General features: G+C 41.3%; 1 protein-coding gene across 2 annotated transcripts in view; it reads left to right on the forward strand.

The window, feature by feature from the left end:
- Window positions 1-390: 390 nt before the first annotated feature.
- The window catches only part of pdlim4 (PDZ and LIM domain 4), a 42,837-nt gene continuing 15,676 nt past the window's right edge, over window positions 391-27,551 (forward strand). The window contains exons 1-3 of one of the 2 annotated variants that reach the window (XM_046410309.1): window positions 391-725; window positions 10,256-10,407; window positions 20,321-20,402. In XM_046410309.1, coding sequence (XP_046266265.1) covers window positions 624-725; window positions 10,256-10,407; window positions 20,321-20,402 — 336 coding nt within the window. In that variant the 5' untranslated portion in view covers window positions 391-623. Of the gene's footprint in view, window positions 726-4,811; window positions 5,458-10,255; window positions 10,408-20,320; window positions 20,403-27,551 lie in introns of those variants that run through there. The other variant, XM_046410310.1, reaches the window with a different exon arrangement.

Raw genomic sequence — 27,551 nt, forward strand, 5'->3', positions numbered from 1 at the left:
TTTAATAAAATGAAGCTGAAAAGTAAATATGCAGCTAGCTAAAGCTATAGGGGCATAAAAAGTACATTATTTCCCTATGAAACCTTGTAAAAGCACTATTTTAATGTAGCAGAAAATGGAAACTTAAGTTCATAGGCTACCTAAATAGAGTATTTAAGTACATGCAGTTAGTTACCATACAATCCTGCTTTTATTTACTTTTAGTGTGTCTGATTATACTGAGATTGCTTAGCACGACTTCTATTCATAAGACAGTATTTCTACAGCGTGGTATCCGTAAATGAACTCCACTAAATGATCTTTGAATGCACCACCGCTGGTTGTTGGGACATTACTCCCTCTCCGTCAGTTGACACGTAGCCCTGCAGGTCTCCCCTCGCTCAGCTCCGTCCCCTCCCACTCCGTACAGCCCGCCGGCTCACGTCACGGGCGGCTTCGTTATTTAAACTTGAATCAGGAGGGCAGGAAAGTTTTCTCAGACGGGACAGCGTTGCCTAGCAGCCACGCAGAGGGCTCTCGCTACTTCACGTCGCCTGCTTTCTGTTTTCTTCTCGCTCTTATTATCGAGGAACCGCGGACGCTTCCCGGCACCGTCTGCCTGTCATCTGTCTGTCTGTCTGCATATGCCAAACATGCCCCAGACCGTGACGCTAAAGGGACCCTCTCCGTGGGGTTTTCGACTGGTGGGAGGACGGGATTTCAGCACGCCGTTAACCATCTCCAGGGTAGGTGGTGACTCTCTGTCGCTTGCGGTGCGTGTCCATTCATTGAGCCGTGCGCAAAGTGGAACTTGGCATCAAGTTCTTCTTCTGGTTTAAAAACGATAATTATCCTCATTACAATCAAATTAAATTACGTTTAAGTGACTGTAATTGGTAGGCGCAAGTGAAAGCTGGAATACTCGACCAGTTAATCTCTAATAAGAGGTCGCTTATGTGTATCACCATTTGACAGCAGCAATTGTGGATAAACGTGCGTGAGGAAGACCTTTACTCTTAAATCAGACACACGGTGCCATCTAATTCCTGGCCCCTGAAGTTGCCAGTTCAATTGGATGAGCCACTGCCGTTGACCGGCACAACTGTCAGCTTCAATAGAGGACAAAAACAAAACCCAATATCAAATACAAAGAGCTCCCAAAATATGCAATATGTATCAAACAGTTTTGAAATGAAGTAAATAATTTCTTTACTTTTTCATTTTCAAGTTTTGACCATGTGTCAGTAATTTATTTTTTTGTCAGACAGGCTCAGGATCTTCTTAAACTGATGCAGAAAATAGTGGCAGTACTGATAGCTAATTAAAAGTAAAAGTAGTGGTAGTGGCAGCATGCACAACGCCTGGTGAACTTTCCTGACCCTCAGAATATGGGTCAAAAGTCAGCGTGCTGGCAGTGGATCTGGCAGTAGCCAATAGTTCATCCTGGCCAGGATAAACAGAGCCCGGTCCTGCTGCAGGGCTTGCAGAAGGAAAGGAAAGGAGAGGAGGGGAGAGGGGGGGTGCTGACATTTGTTTTTCATCAGAGCTCACTGGTGCTGCTGAGGGATTCCAGGTGTTGTGCTCAGCTGTATCACCAGCCCCAAACCGACCCTTTAACTACAGGGCCCGAACACTTCAAACTACAGGTGTAATTTTTAGATTTACGGCAGGTGATTAACAACATTGAGAGAAGCAGACAAACCCCTGAAGGTCACCTGAAGTGCTCTCTGTTTTTAAACCTGTCCCTAAAAGGAGCTGTGATGCAGCGGTGAGACTTTGAGACCCATAAATGTATGCAGAGTTTGTGGTTTTAACCTTTAAGACTCATTCGCTCACTTGGCACCTTTGCTTCTCCAAATCATAATAGATGTTAATTGTATTCAGAAACTTTCAAAATTCAGAAAAGCTCCATGCTCCTTGTACCTGAATACCTTTTAGCTCAAATATTATGGTAAATCCAGCTTTCTGTGGATAGAGCCGTTGCTGCTTCACGCTTGATCTTAGTTTCTGAGTTTGTCTTTGTGTGCACAGATTTTCCACCATAGACAAGTCCAGAATTCATTTTGAAAAAGGGAAAATCTAAACTGCAGCCTGAAGCCGTACTAATGTGTTTCATGCTGAATTTAAAGTCAAGATGCTTCAGGGCATCTCAGGTTTGGTGATTCATACCTTCCTAACTTCTTTGATAATTTATACAGCAGTTTTCAATATCAGTGATTCAACAACTTCTGAATTTTGCCAGTTCAATCTGTGCATACCTGCATAACTGCCAATGTGAAAGCCATGGCATGCACAGGGAAGCCTTTTGCATTCTGAACATTGTGTAACTCGGTGATGATGGAATCAGTGAAATTAATTACAGGTTGCATTTTTACAGACAGATACAGCACATAGCAAAGACGGCAATAAAAACCGGCGCTCACATGGACTCACTGCTTTGTATGCGTAGACAGGGAAGTTTCGGCTAATTCTTAATTCTTGGCTTGGAAATTAGAGAAGGAAGCAGCTGGTGAGATGCAAGCATATTTAGTAAAATATGTAATGTCAGAGGCATAAATACACAGTCTCTTGGCAGTAGAACCCAACATTACACTGACTGTGAAGACTTTCTTTGTTTTGTTTTCGCTGTCTACTAGCCATTGCGAAGCAATGCGACAAATGATGTCACACGCTCTGAAACATCCGCTGACAAAACAAAATTTGTTTTGTTGGCAGAACTAGATAATCGTTTTATTCTGGTGTCTAATTTATGTCAGAGGATAAATAAATTAAACTCAAGGAGAAGTGACACAAAATAGAAATGGTGGGAAAGAGATACTGTGGCCTCATCTCATGGGAGCTAGTTGCCAGTTGAGTTTGAAGCATGGCGTGGTTAGTTGCTGCTGATATATTGGAGTAACTCACTATTTGTCACATGTTTACTTGCATTCTCGCAAGAATACGATTACAATGCGCTGAATGGCGACAGAGAAAGAGATACATGGAGTGAGAAGAGGAGTGGATAGTTTATGTCTTACAATATCCAAAATGCCTCTTTAGGGTGCATTTTAGTATCACGTAAATCTCATACAAGCCAGAACGCTGTGAATTGTGTAACAGTGTCTGCTGGCTCAGTGTAATTCTTCGAGAGGGTTAGGGTGAGGTTAAAGACAAGACTTAAATGCTAGACCTCATAGCTGTTTTCGATTACAGTATTTTATTCAGTCCTTCCTATCATACCTCCACATTGCATGGCTGACAGAGGGCTCTCCCCTCCTCTCCTCGTCCTTCTGCATGTATAACACTCAATGCCACGAAACACCTGCACTTGGAGACTGTGAAAATACCAGACAGAAAGTTCTGAATGCAGCAGCTGGTTTTTGTGCTTAAGGTGATAATGTCCCTGGATAAGCCCATTAGTCTCTTGCCAGCCTGTTCTGACTGTAGCCAGTTAATGGTGTGCCGAGCGGTGGTAGGTTGTTAAATGGCTTTACGTGCATGAGAGAGAACGAGTGGCAGAGAAACAGAAACCTTGTAAAACCGCTGATGTAACTGCAGAAGCATTTAGAGAAGATATGCTGGATATGGCAGCTGTGGTATAAAAACTCTTGTAAACCAATGTCAAACCGACGTGCGGGCGGAAGGTGACGCAGGACTCCAGTCAGTCCTGCCAGCTTGCAAAGAGTCGTCTTGTGGACAGGATTTCACGACTGAGTGTTGGCTAAACAATAACCTGAGCAGCGCACAGAATCGCTGTCCAGCTTCGCTTCTGACAGCTTTACACTGTGGGCGCAGCAGTGTGCTATGTCTTGTTGATGCATGATGGGAAATGGTCTGTGCAGCTGTCAGACTCCTGCTGTGCAGACTACTGTAGAGTTTTTGTTTTGCACAGTTTAAGAAATATGAAAGAAAAGTAAACACAGTTAATATCCATCACAATTTACAGTCATAAACCTTGAAGGGGTCATGTTCAAATAGCCCTTTTTGTGCAATCTAAAACTTAAAGTCTATGATGATTCAAAGCATAGATTTGAAAATTTGTGTTGAAGTTTAGTCAGATAAGTTATTAATAAACTAATCATTTTAGAAATAGTGGTAGTTAAAGAAATGTGACTTCACATCTCTAATGTAGTGTACAATGTAGTGGCAAAATAAAACCCATACACATAAAATCCAATTTAACGTCTTCAGATTGCTTGTCTTGTTCTAAATATTTCAGTGAATTGCGTAAAACAAAGCAAAAAAGGCAAATCCCCAGAATTTAGACTATGGACAACAAAAACACGGCCAACCTAGCAGAATTTGAAGACTCATTCTTCATAAAGATCCATGTGGTAAATACAGTCAGTAACTTATGTCATCTCACTGTTTTCTCTGTGGCTCCCATTTGTTTCCATCTGAATGGGAAGTTGGTCTCAAATGTCATGTCTTTCTCTTCAGATATTCCATCTGTTACTAATGTGACGAACACCATCCCCTGCCCTAATGCCCTAAACAACCTAAACTAAACCAGTGGGGGACAAAGATGACATCTTGTGAAGACAGTGAGACTTGGCCAGGATTTTGAAATTAAAATAGAAACACAAAATAAGGTGGTGTTTAGCCTGAGTCATATTAAACTGGCAAAGCATATGAGTTATAATGGCCATAATGCACACTGCCAAGTACCAGAAATGTCAGCAGCATTTAAAATATGATTTGGTTATTAAAGAATGTGATTAATAGTTTGAAATGGCTCTTATAATTTATACACAACTATTTTTTTTTTTTCAAATAATGTTTAACTTTAAAACAAATAACGTTTTCTTGAGTATTTTCTTACTTTTAGATTGGGCGACTAGTGCAAGTATAAAATTAAGTTTTAAGCTCTGGGAAATTAGTAGTCAGGAACACTCCTATTTGACCATTTTAAAGGATATGTTTGTATTTTCTTAAGTATATTTCAAAACATGCTGACATGCTAATACGTTTAGGGAGTTATTATTCACGGTCATCAATCCTCTGGTCCATATGGGGGGACAGTGATGAAGGGATTTCTACACAGCCGACATGAAGAGTAAGAAGAGTCTGCAGACACCAGAAACTCTTTCAGTTTTTGGACACTGAAGATAAAGTTAAGAGCTAAAACTCAAAGCGTGTGCGTTCCTGCTCACTTTGATTTTGTCAGGGCGTTAGAATCACAGTGCAAGAATTAACAAGTGCATATAAAAGTGAGACTGCATCCGATGTGTGTGTGTGTGTGTGTGTGTGTGTCCTTTGTACCCTTTAATCTCTCAGTGCAGGTCTGTCTGCCACATTCCAGAGATTGGACATGTGACCTCAGGCCACATGGGTTGTTTCTCCAGCACTGTTTTAAACTGCTGTCTGGCAGCTCCTTTTCTAAAGGCTGGATTTATAGACACTAAGACCTGCATCTCCACAACAAACTGAGCTAAAGATAACAGATGGTGCTCTCGAACAATTTCCTGTTGTCAGAGAAGCTGTGGAGTTCCTGAAACGGTAGGGTAAGCGAGAACAATGTGAGTCCTTGGGTTTTTGCAGAGCTTTTCCTGCTCGTCTGGTTTATCTGATGTATGAAACTAACTCTCTGTGATTGATGAGCACATTTTTGGTCTTATGACAAAATCACAGTGGAGTCAATTAATTATAGTTTTAAAGATAAACTTACATGAAGGCCTTGTGGAAAACAGCCAGTTCTTTTTCTTTGTCTTGTATTTATGACATTTAATAAAGCAGAGCTTCTCTCATGCTATGAAGTGACTTTTTTAGTCTCTCTAATCTTTGCGTCTAAGATCTCATGTTGTCTTTGTCCACTTGTATTTGCTGCTGAGTATCTAAAATATGTTTATTGTGCACAACATACTGAAGGGTGACATGTGGGGAACTCTTCAAGGAACCATGAACCAGTCAGAATTAATACTAACCTGATTACAAATCAGATTTAAAGGGATTGTTACACACTTTTTGATGACGCGTACTGATGAGCAATGTCATTACTCATCCTAAACATACACACAACTGCATTACAGACTGCAATTAATTTCACATAACTCTCCAGTTTTCTTGTGTTCTCGTTAGACCTTACACATTTAATCATCGGCTGCAGTGTTGCTTATTGGTCTTGGCAGATTCAACCTCTTTGTTTCAGTGTGATAATAACACACACACACACCCCACAGTCAGATCCTCACACCCCAGGCTATGTAATGGCTTTCCGTCATGAAGGTCATAACCATGGTTCCTATCAGAGGTCCAGCAAGCAAACAAAGGCGTCTGACGTGTTGCCAGGAATTATTTTCTCTGTTGCTGAGACTCAGAGCTCCCACCCAGCAGAAAACGTCTCTGTGGAAATCATACATGAGAGAAACAATTGAAAAGGACAGATTCTTCTTGCATAAAGCTTATAAATAACCAACCAGGAAGTGGCTGATTTCGTGATTTGCTCTTTAAAAAGACATCTAGACGCGTCCAGGTGACTCATAGCTGTTGTTTTGCCTGTTCTTAATTTAGCTATTCAATTTCAAAGAGGAGTCAGGTCTATGCCACACTGTAACACTGTCACCGAAAAGTTTTGAAATCAACGATGAACAACCTAAAAGTTGAAAAATCTAACCTGCAAACTCATTCTCTGACCTCTAATGTAAGATTTACAGTGTCCCTATGAAGGATGCTGTATCTGTGTGTGTGTCTGTGTGTGTGTACATCCAGAGGCAGGAAATTTTAAATTTCTCTAAATCGAATTAATCCTGACAGCGCCGACAAGAATTTCTACGAATGTAATATTAAAATGTCTGTTTTTTTGTTGTTTATTTAAAATCTTGCAGAGCAGAGGCTGTTTTCAAAACGAGAGTATTAGATATCAAATAAGTACACACGATTGTTTACTCAAAAGGTCAATTTTTCAGCAACTGCAAAAATGCTTTTTCATTTTGTGGTCGTAGATTTAATAGAAAGAAACGGACAGATGCAGCGAGGTCCATGTCACACTCACACTCACACTCAGCAACAGTTTCGCTGCAGCTTTAATCAGTACACATACATACACTAACACAAGCGTTCACACACACTCGTCCATTTCTCTGCTATGTTCGGTCTCCCTGTCGCACACACACACACACATAAAGGAAAGCACAAGTGGCTACAGAGAAACCACACATTCATCAGGCCTCAGTGTGCCACACGATGACTCTGTGTGACATGAGGCCGTCATTTGCTAACCGCTCTCTCTGTTAGCAATTAACTATGTCACTGCTTGTGGATCGGCCTCCCTTGGATGGATGATGCGACTGTTTAGATTTCCCAACAGGCAGAGGAAACGTTTTCTGCAGCGCCATCATCAAATTGGTGTTACGTGACATCCTGCGTGAAAAAAACGTGTACTGGTGAATGCTAAAGTGATTGTCTGAAGTCTTAATTTTTATCTTCACTGATTCATTTGTTCACCAGCAGCAAAGGCAGTTATTCCTGAACCTGATTAATACAATTTAGGCTTGGCTTAATTTAAATTTCTATTTTTGTGACAGAAAATTCCCTTTTGTTGCTGTTTTTAACCAATTCCAGAAAAATCTGGTGCTGTTGCAAGTAGGTTAACTTGGTATAATTGAGGTTTGAATTTATATCACCTGATCTAAGGTTTCTATTTCCAGCAAAAGTGGATAATTGAATTTATTGGCTTTTTCTCCTCTTCCACAGTAGTTTGGAAACTTAGAAACTGTTTTTCATCATTCACAGCTCCTTCAGTTCCATCACTCCAAGGTCACTCTTTATTAGCTGCGCTCACAAACCCCATTTGTTTCCTGACGACTTTCCTCTCCTCCCTCCTCTTTTTGATTTAGATGTTTTTGTTCTTATTTTGGTCAAGTCGTGAGCCAGTCGATGTGGATCACTAAACTTTTGTTACTACCAGTGGTTTCAAGTGAGTAAGAAGACAAAAATAAAACATCTGAGCCACCTAACTGTACACCAGCCTTACAGAGGGAAATATTTGTCCTCTAGTGATGACCTCAGTCACTTGGAGCAACTTTATGTGTGTGTGTGTGTGTGTGTGTGTGTGTGTGTGTGTGTGTGTGTGTGTGTGTGTGTGTGCGTGTGTCTGTGTGGCCTGACCCTGAGATCATAAACCGAATACACACACACACAAAGACAAACCTTTAAAATGTGTGTCATGCTGAATGACGGGTAAACTATGACCTCCACTTAGTCACTGTCAAATGAGAATCTGTTGCATTTCCTACCCAGAATAAGAGATTATATTCATGCTCCTTTAACAGGCTCCATCTTTAACTAATCTTTAACTTGATCGCTCAGTTTTGTTGTTTATGTCAGATTTCTGGAAGAATAAAATGAGTACGCACACACACACACACACACACACACACACACACACATTTACACACCCTTCCCCACATTGTCTCTGACCCCTCTCGCTTACCGGAACTGAGTCAGGAGCATCGGGGGCAGTCAGAGGCTGTAAATTAGGAATTCCACATCTGAACCACACGACTCAGCTATTAGTGCTCCATGGAGCGTGAACTTGTGTGCCTTTGCTCTTAAAACGCTCCTCCCAGTTAGCGAAGCAGCTCCTCTTTGAACAAGCAGATCCTCTGTCTCCCACTCCGGGTTCTGTTCATCATCCCAAGCTTGTAGACAATCACGTCTTTATTTAGCTTGGATTGTGTTTATGAAATATGAAGTAAAGGTTATTCCAACACAAGGTTTCACCGTTCCAAACGCTGTACATCTTAATGTGCAGCTTGAAAACTTGGAAGACAGGACAAAGATTAATTACCAACACTTGACATGCAAAGGGCTTATTAACAGGAAAATCATCCTAAATCTTCTGCACCCTGTGTATTTATGGACAGGTAGTCATTTTAGCCTTTTAGGTCTCAGACGTGTTACAAAGTGCTGACGCCTGAACACCCGCCTGGTTCAGATCTGTGAACAAAAGATCATTTTCTTTTATTTGGTGACATCTTTGGTTTGTCCAAAATAACAAACTGTCAATTCAAAGAAAATTAATCTGAAAATATGATGGTTGAATAAGTTTAAGTCAAGTAAAAATGCCAAAAATGTGACTTTATCATTTATACTTTGGCTTATTTGGGTCACAGCGGTTGCTGCTGTTAGATATTTAAACCTTACTCAAGGCTTGGTTTTTAGCACAGTATGTGAATACTGAGTCACTTCTGTGCTTTCTCAGTCTGCTGCACTGAGTAGTAAACCCAACTCTTATTTAAGTGATATGAAAATGTCACAGAATATTGCTTGAAATTCATCCAAGAACATGTGACTTTAGCAATTGCATCCAGCTGCTGAAATTCGCCTCACATTTAATGGTCGGAAAAATACAGTCAAACTAATACTCAGATGTGTCGTTGCTTGACAGCAAACAGAGCACACACTGAAGACCGGAGACATGATGACAATAGTTCACATTTAATTACATTTTTGTTTCATTGCTAGTAAAGAGTATTTTCCTCTGCAGCTTGCTTCCATATGACAGTGACTGTTTTACTGTGGATGTCTTGGTTTGATGATGGAGGATTTGATTGGTAGTTTCTTCTTATGTATGACAGCCAAAACCGTGCTGTCAGTCAGAGGCAGGCTTGGAAATAGCAGAGGCATTATGCGTATGTGTAATAATGGAAAATCTTTGTCATATGTGTCTTAGTGTTTCTGTGAAGGTGAAGCGTACCCTGTGGGACGCCCACCCTCCCCCTTCCTCCTCTCGTCCTCACCCCCTTTGCCTCCCTGTGGGGCTCAAAGGTCCTCACATCAGTGTGTTTCTGCTCATTGTCCAGAGGCTAAAAGATAATCTTTAACATAAAGACGACATAGGCAAACAGCCCAGGTGACAAATCAGAAAAAGCTATGCGGACCTATTGAGCAGATGCTTGCAAATCAATGTGACATTACACAGAGACTGTTGTGGAGGTTCAAGGTTCAACCCCAGACTCTGGTCAAAGAAGCATGAAATTATTCACTGAGGGTTTAGTCTGATGCAACTGCTGAGTGATCATAAAACTGCAGGTTGTTCATTTTTTAATGAATTTCAAAAGGTCATGCATATAAAAATGATCAATTCCCTCAAATACTTCAGCCCTCCTTGTTGTTGCTGACTTTTGAAAATGTAAATGAAGACAGCTGCTTTTGTTGAATTTGGCCTCCGTGTTGACACTCCAACATCACTAATAACAGCTCTTTCTTTTCTTGGCTGTGCTTGGGTTGCTCTGTGTCTGTGTGTATGTCCGTGCATGTGTGTGTGTGTGTGTGTGTGTATGAATGTTTTCTTCAGGTAACGCCAGGCAGCAAGGCTGCTCAGGGTGACCTGTGTCCAGGCGACACCATCCTGGCTATCAATGGCGACAGCACAGAGCTCATGACGCACATGGAGGCTCAGAACAGGATCAAAACCTGCACTCAGCAGCTCACGCTCAACATCAGCAGGTATGAAAACATGAAGCTTACCAGAACTGCAACAGCACTGGTAATTAGATCAGACCTTTTGAACCACCTACAGTATGTTTAGATTTTCCAACCTCTTGTGGTCTTGTTAGCGTGATGATGTTATGGTACCGCAAAGCCGCTTAAGGAATACTGACTTTTACATTTGAGACTTAAGTCAATGTTGGTTTCTTTAAGCTATGATTAAGACCTTTGCCTCACGTCATCTGAGTAGTTTCTTTAGTTGCCTTAAAGGGAATCACCCTGATTTAACTATCGGTCTTGGTGAGCATTACTGCAGATGTGTGTGAAGTTTACTAAATCTGATCAATTGCCTCTGATGATGTCATTTGAGTCAGCATCAGTTGGAGCTGAACATCGAAATTTTGAAAAAAAAAAACAGAAAACAGGAGGTGAGCAGTTGGGTGAGCTTACCAGACCTTTGCAGTCCACTCCTCATGTTTGCTTGAGCTTAGTGGCTCAAGGCTACTTTAGCCTCTACTAGCATAACGCAACTGAATGTCAGACTGAACTGTTTCCAGATGAGTTGCATTGTGGTTAATGTAGGCTTCAGGTTTTGACAGAGAAGAACAGTGTGTGGAATAAAAAAGATGTTACCTCTGGTTCCGCTGCATAAATTTGGACAATTTTTAAAAAACCGCACAGGGAAGAAACTCTTTAAAGACTCGGACGGTGTTAGAGGAGTACAAAGCTAAATCGGTGGAGAATTCTTAACTAAACCAAACACTACATACTGAGGTGGAATATTAGAAAAAGACAATTTTTGTAATGATCATATGGGATAGTTTGGAAGGCAAACACAAACACACACATATACACAAGAAATAGCCAAAAATGCACATGTAGTACATATATTTATACTCAGAAGCTACATACTGCATATGAGACATGGCTACCTTGCAGAGTTTATTGAGTTTACACATAGTTAGAGTGTAGTTTACTGTATATTTACTGTAATTACTTACAGACCTGATGATTTATGGGCACCTGATTCTTCAGAATGTAAACAGTAAATTCAGCCCATTTTGCACAGACTGGAATGATGATATTCAATAACTTAATATCAGAAAATGTTGAACATTAGTTACTTTCTAATGAGTCGTTACTGTTTTGACCCACAGCAGGGGCTGCTTATGGTTTTTGCTTTCAGTCTCATTAAGTCAGTTGAGTTGAAAAACTTGACTGATTTTCTATGACTAATGGTCAGTGACTGCCTCTCATCTGGGAACACATATTGTTTCTATTTATGGTGGGTTTGTTCAGCTTGGCATGGTCGAGTCGTGGGGACGGATGACAGGTTTATGACGGTTTAAATGATCGACTCTCTCCTATAGAGTGCTGTCAAAGTCAATGGGGCTTGCGCATACAGTGACCTTTTAGAATTGGCTTTTGCAGATTGAGATTGTGCATTTTATCAGCTTATGAGGTGGAAAATTTTCTTCCACACTTCAGCTTGATTGTTAGACTTAGTAAGTGAGGATGGATGATTCGGCCTTCAGTAGAGAACAGGAGCAATTTGTCTTTGTTAACATAGCTGAGCGGAAATCATCCGTCTAAACAGTTAATTGCAGAGAGCGAGAGGGAGAGGGATGGGAGATAACCAAGGAAAAACTGAAATGTCAGTTGCTTCCCGCATTTCTATTAGATGGTTACTTTGGGTTGCCAGAGTACTGGAAAGTGCAGAGCGAATCTGGCAACCTCTGAATCCTGTCCTCTCATATGAAGACCACTGTGTGGTTTCAGTGTTGGTTACAAGTGACAACTGCCAACTGGTGCTTCAGCTCTGGCCTTTTAGGGCAGTAGACAACACAGTCTTTCTCCTATAATGGTTTGGAGCATGAAATTGACTTGCAGATGCAGTGGAAATCAGAGTCACTCCCAGTGTAATTGGACCCGTCAGATAAGCAAAGATTCTCACATGGAGAAACTCCAGATTCAGACAGAGAAGAACTTTTTTCCTCTCTCTCTCTCTCTGCACATTATTTGTGTTTTATAATATGCACTCAAGCATGCAACAGCCCTCCCTTTCCCCCAGCCTGCAGAAGAACCCATACATCCATATATCAAACCAAGCGGCTGAGCGTTAAGTGGTTTGTCCACATAGGGATAGTAAATTTATGTAAGGATGCAGCGCACAAGATCGACAGCTGCAGGAACCCAAAAAAAGGCACTCCCACACTTAACCACTTGCACAGTAATGTTACCCAAATTCAGCTTGGATTTCCCTTTAAACAGCGAACACGTTAAAGAGTGTAAAAAGTAATTTAGTGTGATAAAAAGCAGGAGCCCTTTAGAATGATAGATATGCAGCATATAATTGATTCCATTAGCTGACATTTTGTTTCGCATTAATCCTTTAGCTGCTTGTTTTCCTATTTCACTGGCACTCCATCACAGTTATGCTGAACGTCATATTCTAGTCTGAGATCCATTTATTATGGCTGTACCAAAGTGGAAAATTGAAGGTTTGTTTTTCACACATTTTCCATGTAGTTTTAGGCAGACATAATTTCAGTGGGTTTGAGCATTTCTTGTCAACGAGACTATAGTGGGTGGGGTTGAAGTGGTTAAAAAAAAGTACCTCATTATTGATGTTTTAATCCCGCAAAACACTTTTATCTGAACTGAATGACTTTTTCATGATGTCAACATAGACATTTGACGCTCCTTAATGTCTTTTGCCTTCCTTATTTGGTCAAAAATTATCAGTCTAAAGTATAACCACATGGAAACCACCAGACATACCCGTGCTGTTCATCAGCCCTCCTTAATTATCAATTTAAACTGACAAGATAGTGACACAGCAGAGGCAGAGCAAAGCTAGCTGCTGGTATGTGACCTTTTCTGCAGAACTAAATAATTACAATCTTAGCTGCCCTTCTGCTGGACAGGAGGAGGGTCCGGTGTGAGATCGGCATGCACCTTTGGCTCCAGACCTCAGGGCTGAAATGATTTGGTAGTGAAGGGGAGGAAAAGATAGAGCAAGAAGAGAGAGGGTTGGAAATATGACAAGAAAAAAAGATAACGGCGATGGACAGAGAGGAAGACAGACACCAAGACAAAGAGAGGGAAACTTTAGTCAAGTAGACGGGTGGTCAATCAGAGAGACCAACTGTGCAATCCACATTGCTGGAAATTCAGCTACAGTATATACAGCATAGTGAATCTCATTATTGATTTTCTCTCTATGAGCTTTTAAGTGATCTTTAAATATTCTTGTGGGAAATTATGGAACGAGGTGAAGGGACGTGACTCCAGCATTCTCTCAAGCATTCTCTCAAGTCAAATAATGGGTAATGTCTCATACCCTTGTTTATATTTGCTGTCCTGAACACCTACTGTGAGGTAGCTTTTTCCACAGGAAAAGTACTGCACAGGAAATCATGTTAATGAACAGCAACAATGTCTGTACCAAGCAGACAAACAAAATCACGCCACCTACACAAGCAGGATAAAAGAGGTCACAGTTTTGGCTGCCACTAACAAATAGTCACATACAATACAAAGTGTGGGGAAGGCTTCAAAACGTTCTCACAAAGTTTTCAGAAATCCAGTGCGCTGTGAAAAAGCAGCCACATGGTAGTTCTCTGGCTGGTAAATAAAGTCCAAGCCCCATGGTATTAATCATCTAAACAATGCATGTCATGTTCATATGTACGAGATGAGTGTTTACTGATTATGAAATATGGGATTTGGGGTTTATTGGAAACACTCCTCAGTTGTGGGCTACAGGAATAACTGAGGATTATTTAAATGTAACAATTGATTCTGGAGTCAGGACTGAAATGGGAGTGACTCAATGAAGCCATGCTGACTAACTAGAAAATCATATTTCAGAGCACAACAGTTCTCAGGCCTCATTAAACGACTACCCCATAAAACACTCACAGCAGTCACAGAGACATAGCGGGAGAAACAGGAGACCTGTAATTTTGTTTTGCTGCCGATGGACAAATATATGAGTCTACACGTCTGCTGCGAACCAAAATTACAGCACACTGGATGCATGTGAGCTTGAGGTCTTGTGTAACACAAGAATGTTTCTTTATGATGTCTTTGCATTTATTACTTTCATAACCCCCGTTTTTCAAAGTTCCTATTATGGAGCATTTTAAGAGAACTCTACATTGGGGAGATTTGTGGTAAGGTGCCCCGGGAAGCTCGTGAAATAAAGAAATAAAGAGGCTTCAAGAAAATTGGGCTGACAGTTGTTTGTGTAGATTTTTTTTTTTCCTTCAAAGAATACTGTCACCAAAGGATACTTTCCACCCTCAAATGTTCATGTGATTTTAGATGTTATTAATCTGTGCTTCCCGGATTTATTTCTTCATGTGATTAACTACATTCTGGTGAGCTGAGGCAAACATGATACATACAGCCCAGCTTGATATGATGTTTTTTAAGTATAATTCTAAAAGCCATTTCTCTTAGGTTGATATTGTGGTTTTGAGTGACATGACGTTTCACTTGAAATTTCGTACAGACTTTCGTGTTTCCCTCAGGATGAGCTGTAGTAACTTTGATGACTTTTCATCTGGGGCCTTTATCAGTTCAAAACTTTGTTCAGTACTTTGTTTTATAACCAAGTAACTGCAGAACCTGAGCTGTACTTTGTAGCTTTCTGTTAATTAGTAAATTGTAGCATGATAGCATGCATAGTAAACAAGGTAAATATTATACCTGCCAAACTTCAGCATCATGCTGATGTTAGCATTTACCTAAAAGCACCAGCTGTGTATAAATACTAAATAAAGTATGTTATCAAGGTACTGGGCCACGTAAAGCACCCAGACCATCTTTAGTCTAAAACAAAACTGTCATTAAGTGCTTCTATATCCAACCAGTGACGACACCGATGCCAGTAGGATGTACCTTTGATGGGTTTATGGCTTTAAGTTTGGACATATCGCAGTTAAGTGAGGAGAAAGGTGAGAGGATAAAGGAAGCCAATGAACTGATGAGAAACAACGAAAGAATGAAGGAGAAATTAGGAAGGAAAGACAAGAACAAGTAAACAGAAAGAAATGTTCTTAGGTCACCACTTTACCGCAGCTTTCCATTTTCCATCAGGCCTCTCTTACTGATGCAGGCCTGTCAGCGCTTCGCTCTGAGGTGAAACACCCGGGCTAGTTTCTCTTAGTTCCTGGCATCGGTGGTCAAATTGAGCAGCATCGTCTCGCTGGGGAGAAAAAATGGCTGCCACCTCTGCCACGCACACACACACGCACACACACACACACACACACAGACACACTGTCCAAGTTCACTGTAGTGTCAGAGGCTCTGGACAGACACACAGGGCCCGTATTGGAGTGTGTCATGTCTGCTTGGCTCGGCCTGTGTATCTTCAGACCTAAACAGAGTCTCTGAATACATGAACCAGCTGTGGAGGGAAAGCTTCTGCTCTCTCTTCCATTTTCTCCTCCTTGCTCTTCTTCTCATCCCCTTCCTTTGACCTCCTCATCCCATACCTCCCTCATGCCTGACCTCCAAGTGCTGTTCTGCTGTCTCCCTCTCCAAACCTAAATCCCACTCATACACTATTTCTTCTTTTTATATCTCCACTTCATCTGTCTCCCTTCCACCCTGCAGTTTCCCTCCTTCTGCCAGAGCTTACTGGAGAAAACTGTGTGGTTGCAGAGGCCTGAGAGACAGATGATGGTGGTTGGGGATGTGTGTTTCCATCGCTGGTCAGGCTGTTCGGAAAAAGTCCTGCTGGGGTGGCAAGTTGAATGTGCTGAGAAATGAGTCATGATGCCTGATTTGTGTGTGTTACTGTGTGTGTCTTGTTCTTGTACTCGAAAAAAAAAAAAAGTGAAGTAAGGAATCCCTGCCGTCCTTGTTTCAGTCTTATTTACCATTGGAAAGGAAATGTAGGATTTGGTCCAGGCTAGAATAAAGGGTCATGTCACCAAAATAACACAATGACATATATCCAAGCATGTAGTTTCAGTTTTGTCATCGCTGGGGTTTTTTGCTTCTACTCCAATACAGTGTGCTAGACAAAGCAACTCCAAATGACGTTTAGAAAACAGCAGCTGTCAGAAATCAAGTCCACATTAGTCAGAATAATCCACTGACCTCATGATGGAGAGTTTTCTTTGGAACTATGCGCTCTACTGAAGAAATAGAGCATTATAAATGATATCCATTCGCATTCATTTTAATGAGGCCACAGAAAAAGAAGAAGATGTTCTCTTAAACCTCTGCACATAAAAATAATACTATATGGCTTACCACTAGCCATAACTTTAAAAAAGTTTCAGTTTTTTTTGTACTTTGGTGAACTTGGAATGAATTACTTCAGTAGAAAGTCCACATAAGGTTTCAACAAATGTTTGTGTTTGGTCCTGTATTTCTATATTCAAATAATCCAGAAAAATAGCAAAAATATTGATCGATTAAAGTAGCTGTCAGGTCCAGCAGTTCACTTAAGAGCTTTTTCAGAGGCGTCAACCACATCTCACAGCCTTCGCTAGTGAAACTGACCTCTGAGTCTTTTCCGCTTTGGTTACGTAGCTATAAAAGGTTGCTCATGTGACAACAGGTGGTTATGAGATCGTAAGCCCTGTTTCAGATCAAATAATGTCTTTGGTGTAGAAAGAGAATGGACCTTGTTAAAAATCACAAAAAGGACTACTTATACAGTGTGTTAGGGCTTGGAACAAGATTTTATTTGCCATTGGTTTTTAGGTGTAGATAAGACTGAAAGGAAGACAAGCAGTAGTGATGGGTAATGCTGGGATATGTAACGCATGTAGAGTGCATATCTGAGCCCTGCAGAGGGACAAACACAAATCTGATCATGATCTGGAAAGTAAAGTCTAAACAAAACACAAGGCAGAGGATTTGGGAGTCACACCACTCCGGTGGAGGACTTTGTCTCACTTTGACTCAAGGACCTGTGACTCACAGCTGAGGAATTATGCACAAGGCTCCATGAGACCAAAGGAACACAGGACTCCAGCTGGGACAAATACAAAAAAGAAATCTCCAAAAGACCCGACTCACACTCGCTCACACGCCGTTCCACTACCAAAGTCCCGCTGCCCTCTCCCCCTTCATCCCTTCATTGCATCACTCCTCTCATGCTCTCCCACGGTCCCTTTTTTGTGGTTGTTTTAAACGCAACATCAATGGCGTTTGAGAGGAAGAAAGGGAGACAAACCTCCCTCCCTTTTTACCCTTCTCAAATTGATCTTATCATCACTCACATGCAGATTTTTCCAAGCGACGACCCCCCCCCTTGCAGGTCTGCTGATGAAACCTCCATAACTCTTCTTTAAAATGTGACTGTCTCCCTTTATTCCCCGAGGAGAACAAACTCTTATAATAGAGATTTAAACTCTTCTCATATTACAAAATAACGCAGGCACGACTGCAGTGGTGTCTGATGTACCATAGTGCTGAAAACAGTCTTTCTTTTTTTCCAGATGGGTTTGACAGGGTGAGACAAAGAGGCAAGACTCTAAGTGACCCCTGAAAAGTTCTGTGATATTAATTTGAGGGCACTTGATTTTCAGCCATCTGTCTCACGCTCTTCCTCAAACATGGTGATCCTGTGCAGCCAAAGTAAACTTATGCACTGCTCCAAAAACCAGATCTCCCCAATCAGGAAATTAAACCTGGCAGGGGGAGGTCAGACAAGGGAAAATATGACCAAATGAAAGAATAGGAAAGACGTTGTGATGACCTTAGACTTTTTCTTCTTTCTCTTCTGTATCTGGATGTGTAGTTCTTTCTTTTTTCACTTTTATCTCTTGTTGTCATTTACTACTCCATATCAAGTCTTCTGTTGTTGACTTTTAAGTTTGTTTTGTTTTCTCGCCCTTCATATTTATGATTCTTATAATGCTTTGGACCTATTCACCTTTATGCTATTTATCATAGCAAATCTGTATAAAGAATCTGAGTGCACAGATTTGTCCTCTCAAAGACATTCCTCAGCATGGCAGCCAGACGGAGAAGGTTGTGGTAAAGATGACATAAAGCCACTCGGTCTGCAACTGGATTTTAATCAGAAACATCGAGTTTCCTATAACCTCACAAGTCACGTTTGTGTGGTTAATAGATCATCAAATTTCCAGGCTAGGAAGGGTTTTAGTACTCAGGCTAGATTCAACCTTGAATCAGACAGAAAAATTAGCAGAGGAAAATAGAAAAGTAAAACAGGGAGAGAACAGAAGGGTTAGAGAGGAAAAAAAGCCATAAAGATCAACAGGTTGATGAATGCATAGCAGCAGTTTGTCTGTTTAGGACCTCAGGACCCAGATGGCCCTGATCATTCAAACAGTGACTCAATACTGAAGGACAGAAAACAACAATACAGTTCATTGTCCCCTGTCAAACTGGTGTGCAGCAGATTGTTTCTATCTGCTTTTGTTATTTATTTATGTTACATTTGAGATGCCCTAAGACTGAAATGTAATAAGTGAAATAAGCCAAAAGTTCAAACAGTGGTGTTTCAAGTGGTTCTTTAAATATAAAGTGCGTTACTGAAATCCCACCTCAGACTGGCCTACAGTGTAATGAGTGTGGGACTGTAAATCCCAAGCTGGTCTGTTTCTCACAGTTTCCATTCACGCCTCAGCATTCACATCTCCGTTATTATAGATGGACGGTTGAAATGTCAATTCGAATAGGCCACTTCAGACTGATTTTTTTTTTTTTTTTTTTACTCAGTAGGCTGTTTGTGCGGTAACCATCGAAACCAAACAGTCTACAAACACGAAGGCATCATCCCACGCAGTAGCTGTTGCTTGTCCACCAGTCTCACACCGTCTCATAAGAGAGTCCTTGATAGCAACACCTCCGCTGTTCATATCTGAAGCATTGCCTCAGCACAGCCAATGCTGTGCCAGCTGCAGCCTGATGACCTCACCTCTTTCAACGTCAACTCTCTCCACTGCGGGGGTTGACAAATTCATGCACACACACACACACACACACATACTCATGGTTAATAGTTTTTGGGATGGACTTGTGAAAGAATACAGGGTAGATGGCAGAAGCTCAAACACAAAGACACATGCTGACCTTAAGTTGCTCTGCTCTCCTTTTTGAAAGTTGGATGCGTTCCGATTGAGTATGACATGCAAACTTCCACTACTTCAGCACATAACAAACGATGCCTTTGGGGATTAATCACAGCGTCTTAGCGGCCTGAGAAATAAGTTGCACACCCTTAATTTCACCAAAGCATGTAACTTCTGCCTTTTACAGTAAATCATGTGGACCTCTGCTTTTGCATGCACAGTAGGCGCATTCAGTCGTGCTGTAAATATTGAGTTTATCATTCCTGCCAGTTGGGGGGGGAGGGATTCTAGTAATTCAGTTATGGCTACTTTTAAAATATCCATGTCCCAGAATGTCATGGGTTTTTCCAGAAACTGCATAGTGCATACCGTGGAGTTATGATGTGATGATGACTTTATCTTTGTACCAGAGGCACAAAGAGGCTTTATCCCTTTTCCTAATGGGAAAACCTGCCAAATGTACAACACCACATCCTCACACACAAACGAACACATGATCACTCTTAAAAAGCTACCGGTACAGTTTTTGATTTATTAGCTGCAGCTAAGTGAGTGTTTTGGCACATAAAGAGGACAGCAGTTATTGAGATATCATGTGACGCTCAAGCCATCATCTTTCCCAGTTTACAGTAATTCTAAGAAAATTAAAAGTAAATAATGTCTTTACTTTTGCTCTTTTTTTCAGTTTCTTTTTAAATGTTCACACTCTGATATATTTACACTGGATCTTCTGTGGAAAACCTGTCAGCAAAGGCAAAATTCATACTTCTCAGCAGAAAAGGCTGCATGCTTCAGTGATTGGGTGTCAGATGGCACAAGATTTATCTGACTCTCTCGCTCTCATGGGTGTTGTCTTTCAGGTCGGGATCAGGAGACAGAGTGTGGTCGCCAACAGTTAGTGAAGATGGCAAGACAAGCCCTTACATGGAGCCTGACTCACAGGTAACCACTGTTTACTCTGGATTTACTGAAGCACAAGTCACAAGGGTTCCTTAACATTCAAATTCACACCCACTGGGACTCTGTCAGGTCTGAACCTCTGAATTTTTCCTGCTACTAACGCAGAGTTTCAGTGCTCAGATTTTTCTCAGGCCTTAAATGACCTTAAAATTACTCACAAATGAGAGAAAGAACTAGTCAGCGAGGTTCGATGAAGTCTTTGTTTGGCTCTTGGACTTCCACCACATATGATTGTCTCAGTAACACTGGATTGCACATGTGTTCATTAAACAGAGCTGTGAAGTGGAAGGCGTCGCCTGGTTCCAAAAATGTCTGACGTTTCTTTAAATCATAAAGTTTGGGAATATGAAGAAATGCGCTTTGGCTGTCACAGTTAACTTCTCCCACCAAGGTCTGATGTACACATGCTTGTGCTATGGACCCTCGAGTACACAGCTGTTGATCTTATGCACTGATCTTATGCACAGGAGTGTTTCATGTCTGTGGAAGTGCAACAGTGTTGAGTAAGTCCGTTCAAGAGGGATTGATCACACATTTTAAGGATTAATTAATCCAAAGAAATAAAAGGCTTTGTCTGATATCTCACCCCTTGTGGTCATTAGCCCTACAGAGAATGCTGGTTTGACTCTGGAGGAGATGTCAGTGACAGTAAATTCTTCTTTTTCACTTGAAAACAAGGTGGCTACTGATGAAGCAGTACATTTCTACGGTCTAATTTATGTTAAACTCGGTTTCTACTTTAAAATCTATGGCTTTGAATCATAGTGCTGTGCTTCTTACCACATCACAAGTGAGGATCACTCACATCTATGGTCATAACTTTAAAGTACAGTTCACTGGGCGTGTGACCCAAGTCTTCTCAGTCTGTTTACACCATAAACAGAATCCATGGAAACGGGCATAACACTTGATCTGTAAATTGCATGAACACTATCATTCACATTATTATAAATGGGATAATGCACCCCACTGTTCTTTGAATGGTTTTGAAATAGTGTCTTGATTGTTCTCTAATCGTATGAGCTGCCAAACGGATATTGAAGGCATGATGAACTCTAGCAGATGATCTTTCCCAAGTTTTCCAGAGCTGGCAAGCCAACAGGTTTCAGTTCTGAGCACAGAGAGAATAGGAGGTGTGTGTGTGTGTGTGTGTGTGTGTGTATGCCGTGAACATGGAGTCTGTGTGACAGACAATGAACATATTGTTGCTCAGACATGTGAGTGTCCATTTGTCAAGTCTTGTATTGTGGTAGCTGTGGAGTCAGGACTGATGTGTGTGTCTCTCAGCCCTCACTGAGGCAGGGTCTCTTTGTCTGAGAGGGCGCTGAATGAAAACACAAAGAGGAAGAAGTGAAATTGATCTCTCCATTCATCAGTGGGAGTTTCACACCTTACAGGAAAGTGTCGCTTTCAGTGGCAGAGACAAAAGTGAAAGAGGCTTCAGCATTCGTGATTCATCGGGATGGTTTATGATTGTAGCACCATAATTGTTATTAAATTATATTTTTGTCTGACATTAATAATATTACAGGCTTATCAGTGGACATTAATTAATGAACAGTTACTAAATTACTAAATGACCAATTGCTAAATTAATCACAGGTGTGGGCATAGAAATTACTTGATTCTTATTGGTTGTCAGGTGGCAGGACAAGCCAAGATTCAGCCAACCCACAAGCTTTAACTGTCCAATTATATGTATATCTCAGAGTAACCTAAGTGCTCTCTGTCCAGCCAGTGGTCCGATCCGCTGCACCAGTGTCACAATCCCAGCAACCGGTCGGGTCTTGCATTGATTAACACCAGGAAATACCAAACCTGAGTGAGAGGAGCCATCATCTACAACTGTTTTATACAAACACAGACATGCATGACAAGAGGGCTTTGCGTGTGGGTAATACGAGAGTAGCGAATCTGTCTGCCTCGTGCTCTTTTCTCTCCGACTCTGCCTCTCGCTGTATCTTGGAAACATCTTATCCAGTCTTTCCTCTCTCTCCCTCACTAAAGTCGAGAATGTTCCCTGGCGTGTTGTTTAATGAAGTGAACCTGAACGGCTGGAAACTGCCAAATCAGGGCCACTTTATCGTCATGCTCAGGTGGACTCCTCTTTGCATGAAAAGAGGAAACATACGCTCCCTGGGGTCACGTAAAAGACCAAGGCCCTCTCTTTCTTTGTTTCATGCTGCATTCAGATGCGGCTGACACACAACAAGGCCGTTTGTTCCTCAGACACAGTGGAAACAATATACGCACCGGATCTCTCTCACGCTGGCCGAACCAAATCCATTCTGAGCTATGTGATGCTGTTGACCCACAGTCACTCCAATGACGAGCCAGCTTGGACAGCATGAGTAAAATTTAACTGAATCTAATTGCTGGATGAGAATTACAACACAATTGCTGATTTGAATTCGCTGATTTGAAGCAACGTGTCCACAACGTGTCCACAACGTGTCCACAACTTGCCTACCACCACCACGACCTTGGGACTCTTGTTGAAGGAGTAGACTTTGGCTAGCAGGGCGAGAACCGAAACCAAAGAAGCATACCAGGACACTTCAACGTATGTATAAACAAAACAAACCCTGTGGAAAATGACCACACATTTTTCCAGTTTACACAGGGATTCAGTGGTGTTTATATATCTCAGGTTTACTAAGAATATTGCAAAAGGAGCATCAGAAGGCAGAAATTGTACCTCTTGAGCTCTATAAATAGCTCCCAAATAGTTATGAATCCGATGACGACATCCTTCAGGACATTCTGTATTTAACGTTTCCCTTTTTATTCATGGGCTCCCTGCTGTTGACCACCTGGCTGAGTTGGAACTTCCAGTCTTACTTGTGGGAATTAGTTACTGAGAAGGAAGTGACACATGGAAGCCATGAGGTGTTTCCTTTTGCCCAGGCTGACACGGGAGTCTCTCATAAAAGTCAATGAGGAAATGTTGTATTGTTGGATATCAGTAAGCGTATGACTCCATATTGTTGACGTCATTGTATTCACAGCAGCATATCAGTTTGGGGGTATTCAGTACAACTGCATGATGTTTTTCCAAAGAACTGTCCTCATACCGGATGACACACACATGTTCCTGAAATAGAAATAATTTGCCAACGAACGGTGGCAAGGAAGAGATAATGATAAGATGTCATAAGTTCCCCCATGTAGTTATGGGAAGATAAATGAGTTCTAATTAGATGCTTCACAAAGCATTCACATTTCATGAAAAAAAGAGGGTGCATGAGAGAGAGGACATTAAGGACTTTTGAAAGATGAAATGCGTATACTGATCAACCATTAACAAGAAACCAGCAACACAAACCTTCAAAGCTGAACTTTACTGAAATAATTTGTCATTTAAGTTCAATCAGTCACCTTTTTTTCCTTGTCATAAGCTTGTCCATCTTTCTGGCTGAATAAACTTTCCTCACTTGAATATTGTCAGAGCAAAGCAGCACCATAAGGTCCCAGTATTAACAACAGTGTTGTGACTGATGAGTGTCCTGATTTGCATCAGAACGTTGATGCGATAAAATGGAAACTGCTTAGCCTGTGTCAACAAGTCTTGAACTGGACTGGAGAAAAGGTATTTGAATTTTCAGCATTAGCCACCTCTACTCATTTGGACAAAAAGAATCAAGGCCAAACACGTTAGATCACAGGATGGCTGATGAGTAGCATCATGACAGACGGTTTGTTATTCCCTCATTTAGCAGCTTTTCTTTTGCTGCTGATGTCATCTGATCCCGGTAGTTCATCTGATATTTTCATCTGCAGTGTTCAAGCTTGAGTGGTGAAATAAGCAAATTATCGCTTTGGTCGATATCAAGATGTGAATTGCATCAGGTTTTGCAAGATGAAATAATGTCTGGTGGCTTTAGTGGCAGATACTTATCTTAAATCTGAATCTTTTCCCAATGTGAAAGACAGTCAAAGAGAGTAAATGCCTCTCTGCCTTGTAAATGGTTATCTCATTGTACATCTGTTGTTTCTACTCCTGGAACGGTTTTATGCAGAAGTAAAGCAATACTACCAGTTTCTGACATTTCAGGTTTTCAAAATTCCTTCCCTTAAATTACACAGTGGCAGTTTCAAGTAGGTGGGAATGGCCTCTTGGTCAATGCTTAAGCCAAAAAGTATTTTTTTGGCAAACGGTATAAGAATGCAATCGATGGCGGCCACCCTGTTATTAAAGTGATAGCTATTGTGGCCGAGCACTATGGCCTTGTGGAAAGAATGAGGCTTCGCAATGCGGAAGCTGCAAGATCTGGATCACACGTCACAGAAGCTTCCAGTCCCAAGCCCAGGAGCTGGCAGCTGAAAGCGAATTCTCCAAGCCAACATTAATAGGAGCTGACAGACAAAGTCCTTGCATGACTTACAGGCCGTAATTCCTTCAGTGCTCAGAACTGATTTTTACTTTAGACAAAAAGGAAAAAAAAAATGGTTGCATGATACACATTTGTTTTATGAATGGAACAAGGCGGTTTCTTTCCAATAACTGTCATTTGCCTTTAAAAACACATGGTAGTGATAAGTTAAACACTTGATAGAGGTCATAAGTTCAAACCTTCATTTGTCAAAGATGCATATTTACGTTGAGGAATGACAAAAAGTGAACTCAGCCAGTTAGAATAAAAAATGAGTTAAACACCATTAAGATCCTGATATGTGGCCATTAAAGGGTTTAGAGTACTCTAAAAGGTTTCCAAAACAAATTTACTGCATCCACTGCTAGTTAATCCTGTACCCGGGAATCTCAGAGCAGTGCAGCATTGCTGGCACGTCTCTTAGCAGCTCCACATTCATTCACACAGCGGGCTTTTAAGATCGCAGACCTGTGACCCTACTTATTTGGTTGTTTGTGTTCACTAATCAGACGGTAATCCTCAGAAATGTCCAAATCAGTCTTCTGGGCCCTCTTGCTCTGCTTGGCTGGGAAGTTGTCAAGGTCACTGAGAGCACTCTTTGCAGGGGAAAGAAAGAGACTGCATTCATCCAAGCGCACTCAAATTTAGAAGATTGAAAGTAACTGTATTTCAAAGGTTGTTCAAATGATTAAAATAAGATTTCTAAGGTCTATCCATCCATTCATTTTCTGCTACTTTCGAGGTCACAGTGGTAGCAGGGTAAGAGATCCATGAATTTTGAAAGGGACCTGGACTTGTATATGAACTGGCTTGCATTTTTATAGTTTTAGAGTTTGATAACCAACTAAATTCATAGTTTTTGGCTTATGAAGAAATAAAAATCCATAATGAGGTACATGAAATAAATAATTTATCGGGAGGTGAAAATATGGCCAGCTGGGAGAACCGTTAGTCGGGCACTAACAAACCTGTCTTTTTCATACACTGAAGATTGTGAGCTAATTTTAGCCCAGGTAGCTTTCTCTACAATGTGATGTTCATTTAGTCCAAGCTGAATCAGATTTTTGCCCATGTTAATACATCCAGGCTGGTATACGTCAGATAGAATTCAGTTCAAGCAAAGTGTGGAAGTCAACTTGTCTGAATAGCTTTAGGGAACTGAGAAAATACATCACATCACACTGAATTCTAACACTAAATCCATCTTCTGTGAAGCATTTCTTCTGTCTCAGACCCCCACCTCAGCTCCCTGCCACCTCCTCTAGCTCGTTTGTCTGTCCTCCCAGTGAGACACCCAGGGCCAGGCCCAGGGATCCCTAAAGGGCTGGCTTTGTTTGTTTAGCGATGCAGAGCACCATGTGAAAAGCTTAATTTCGAAGGTCCAGGGGGATTAAACGATGCAGGAAGCAGAAAGAAGGAGGTGGTGCACATGTTTGTGTGTGTGCGTGTGTGTGTGTTAACATGAATTTGTGCATGTGTGAGGCAGGCAGGCTGAGGTCTCAGTCCTCAGTCTAAGGCACTCATATGATTTCAATTAATGTCCTCCACCTTTTTCTCCTCTAACCCCCTCCCCTTCTCATCTGTCTACTGCTCTCTGACCAAAATGTGGACTGAGGTCGCAGAGCTGAAACTGCAGTCCTCTCTCGTTCAAGCCCTTATTAGTCAGGGTAACTTTTTGTCAGGTTGATGAATGGAAGAACTTTGTGCCTTCGTGAATTCACCTCAGTTAAACATAACTCAGTGTATAAGAGCTTAAACAGAGGTAAATGCACATACATTTAAACTGTCTTTCTTTCTTCCTTTTCTATCTTGTTCTTTCTCTGCTTCTTTGGCGTGCACATATGCTCATGTATGGCCAGTCATTCTTAACCTTTAGCCATGCTTGGTTACTGTGTGTTAAACAGGTCAGTGAAATCATGGCAGCCTGAATTTATGTCGATACAGCAGTAGGCAATACTCCCCCTCCCCACTCTCCTTTCGAAGTTTCTCCTCCTTTGACCCAGGAGGGAGTCAAGATTTGGGGGGAAATGAAAGCGTAGCCATTCTCAAGAGAGAAAAATTATGAAATAGATTATCTCACAGATGGCCTTTTTCAACAATCTTGTTCAGTGTTGAGTTTCTGCTGGAGATAAACCAAAGCTGCTCATATTAACTTTTAAGCTGTTTGGACTACATTGGGAAAACAAGATAAGGTGACCGAGGGAATTGGGGCGATCAGGCATTCACCAGTGCAAAGCAATATCTCCACTGAACCTGTATGTAGTCCAGACATGGAAAAATGGACTAAATATTTTTAGTTTTTAGTTTGCCTACAGATGATTTTTGTACTAACAAAGAAACCAAGCCTTTATACCTTTAGTGCAACTTGAAAGCACTTACAGGATCTGAATGTTACCAAACTGGCATTTTTATAAGGCAAGCACCAGATGTGCTGCCTTATAAATCTGCCATGCGCCCAAAGCACATATCTGTGCAAGAGACAAGCGAGGCCAGAGAGGAAAAAGTGTTATGAGAAAGAAAGACAAGAGGAATGTTTAGGAAAGGGGGTCCAGGTTCAGCTGAAACAGAGGCAGGGGTGTGAGCTTAAATAATGGGACAACATGTACCTGCTGCTGCCACCAGTGAAATACTGAAGCAGAAGATTTTTTTGTTGTAGCAGTAGTCATGTAGGAACTATTTTCTTTCTACCAAACTCCAGTGTATCAACACACAGAAGAAAGACATACATTTACTCATGAGTGAGAGTCTCATACAGGAC

This window comes from Scatophagus argus, chromosome 14 (genome assembly GCF_020382885.2).
Source record: "Scatophagus argus isolate fScaArg1 chromosome 14, fScaArg1.pri, whole genome shotgun sequence".
NCBI classification, from domain to species: domain Eukaryota; kingdom Metazoa; phylum Chordata; class Actinopteri; family Scatophagidae; genus Scatophagus; species Scatophagus argus.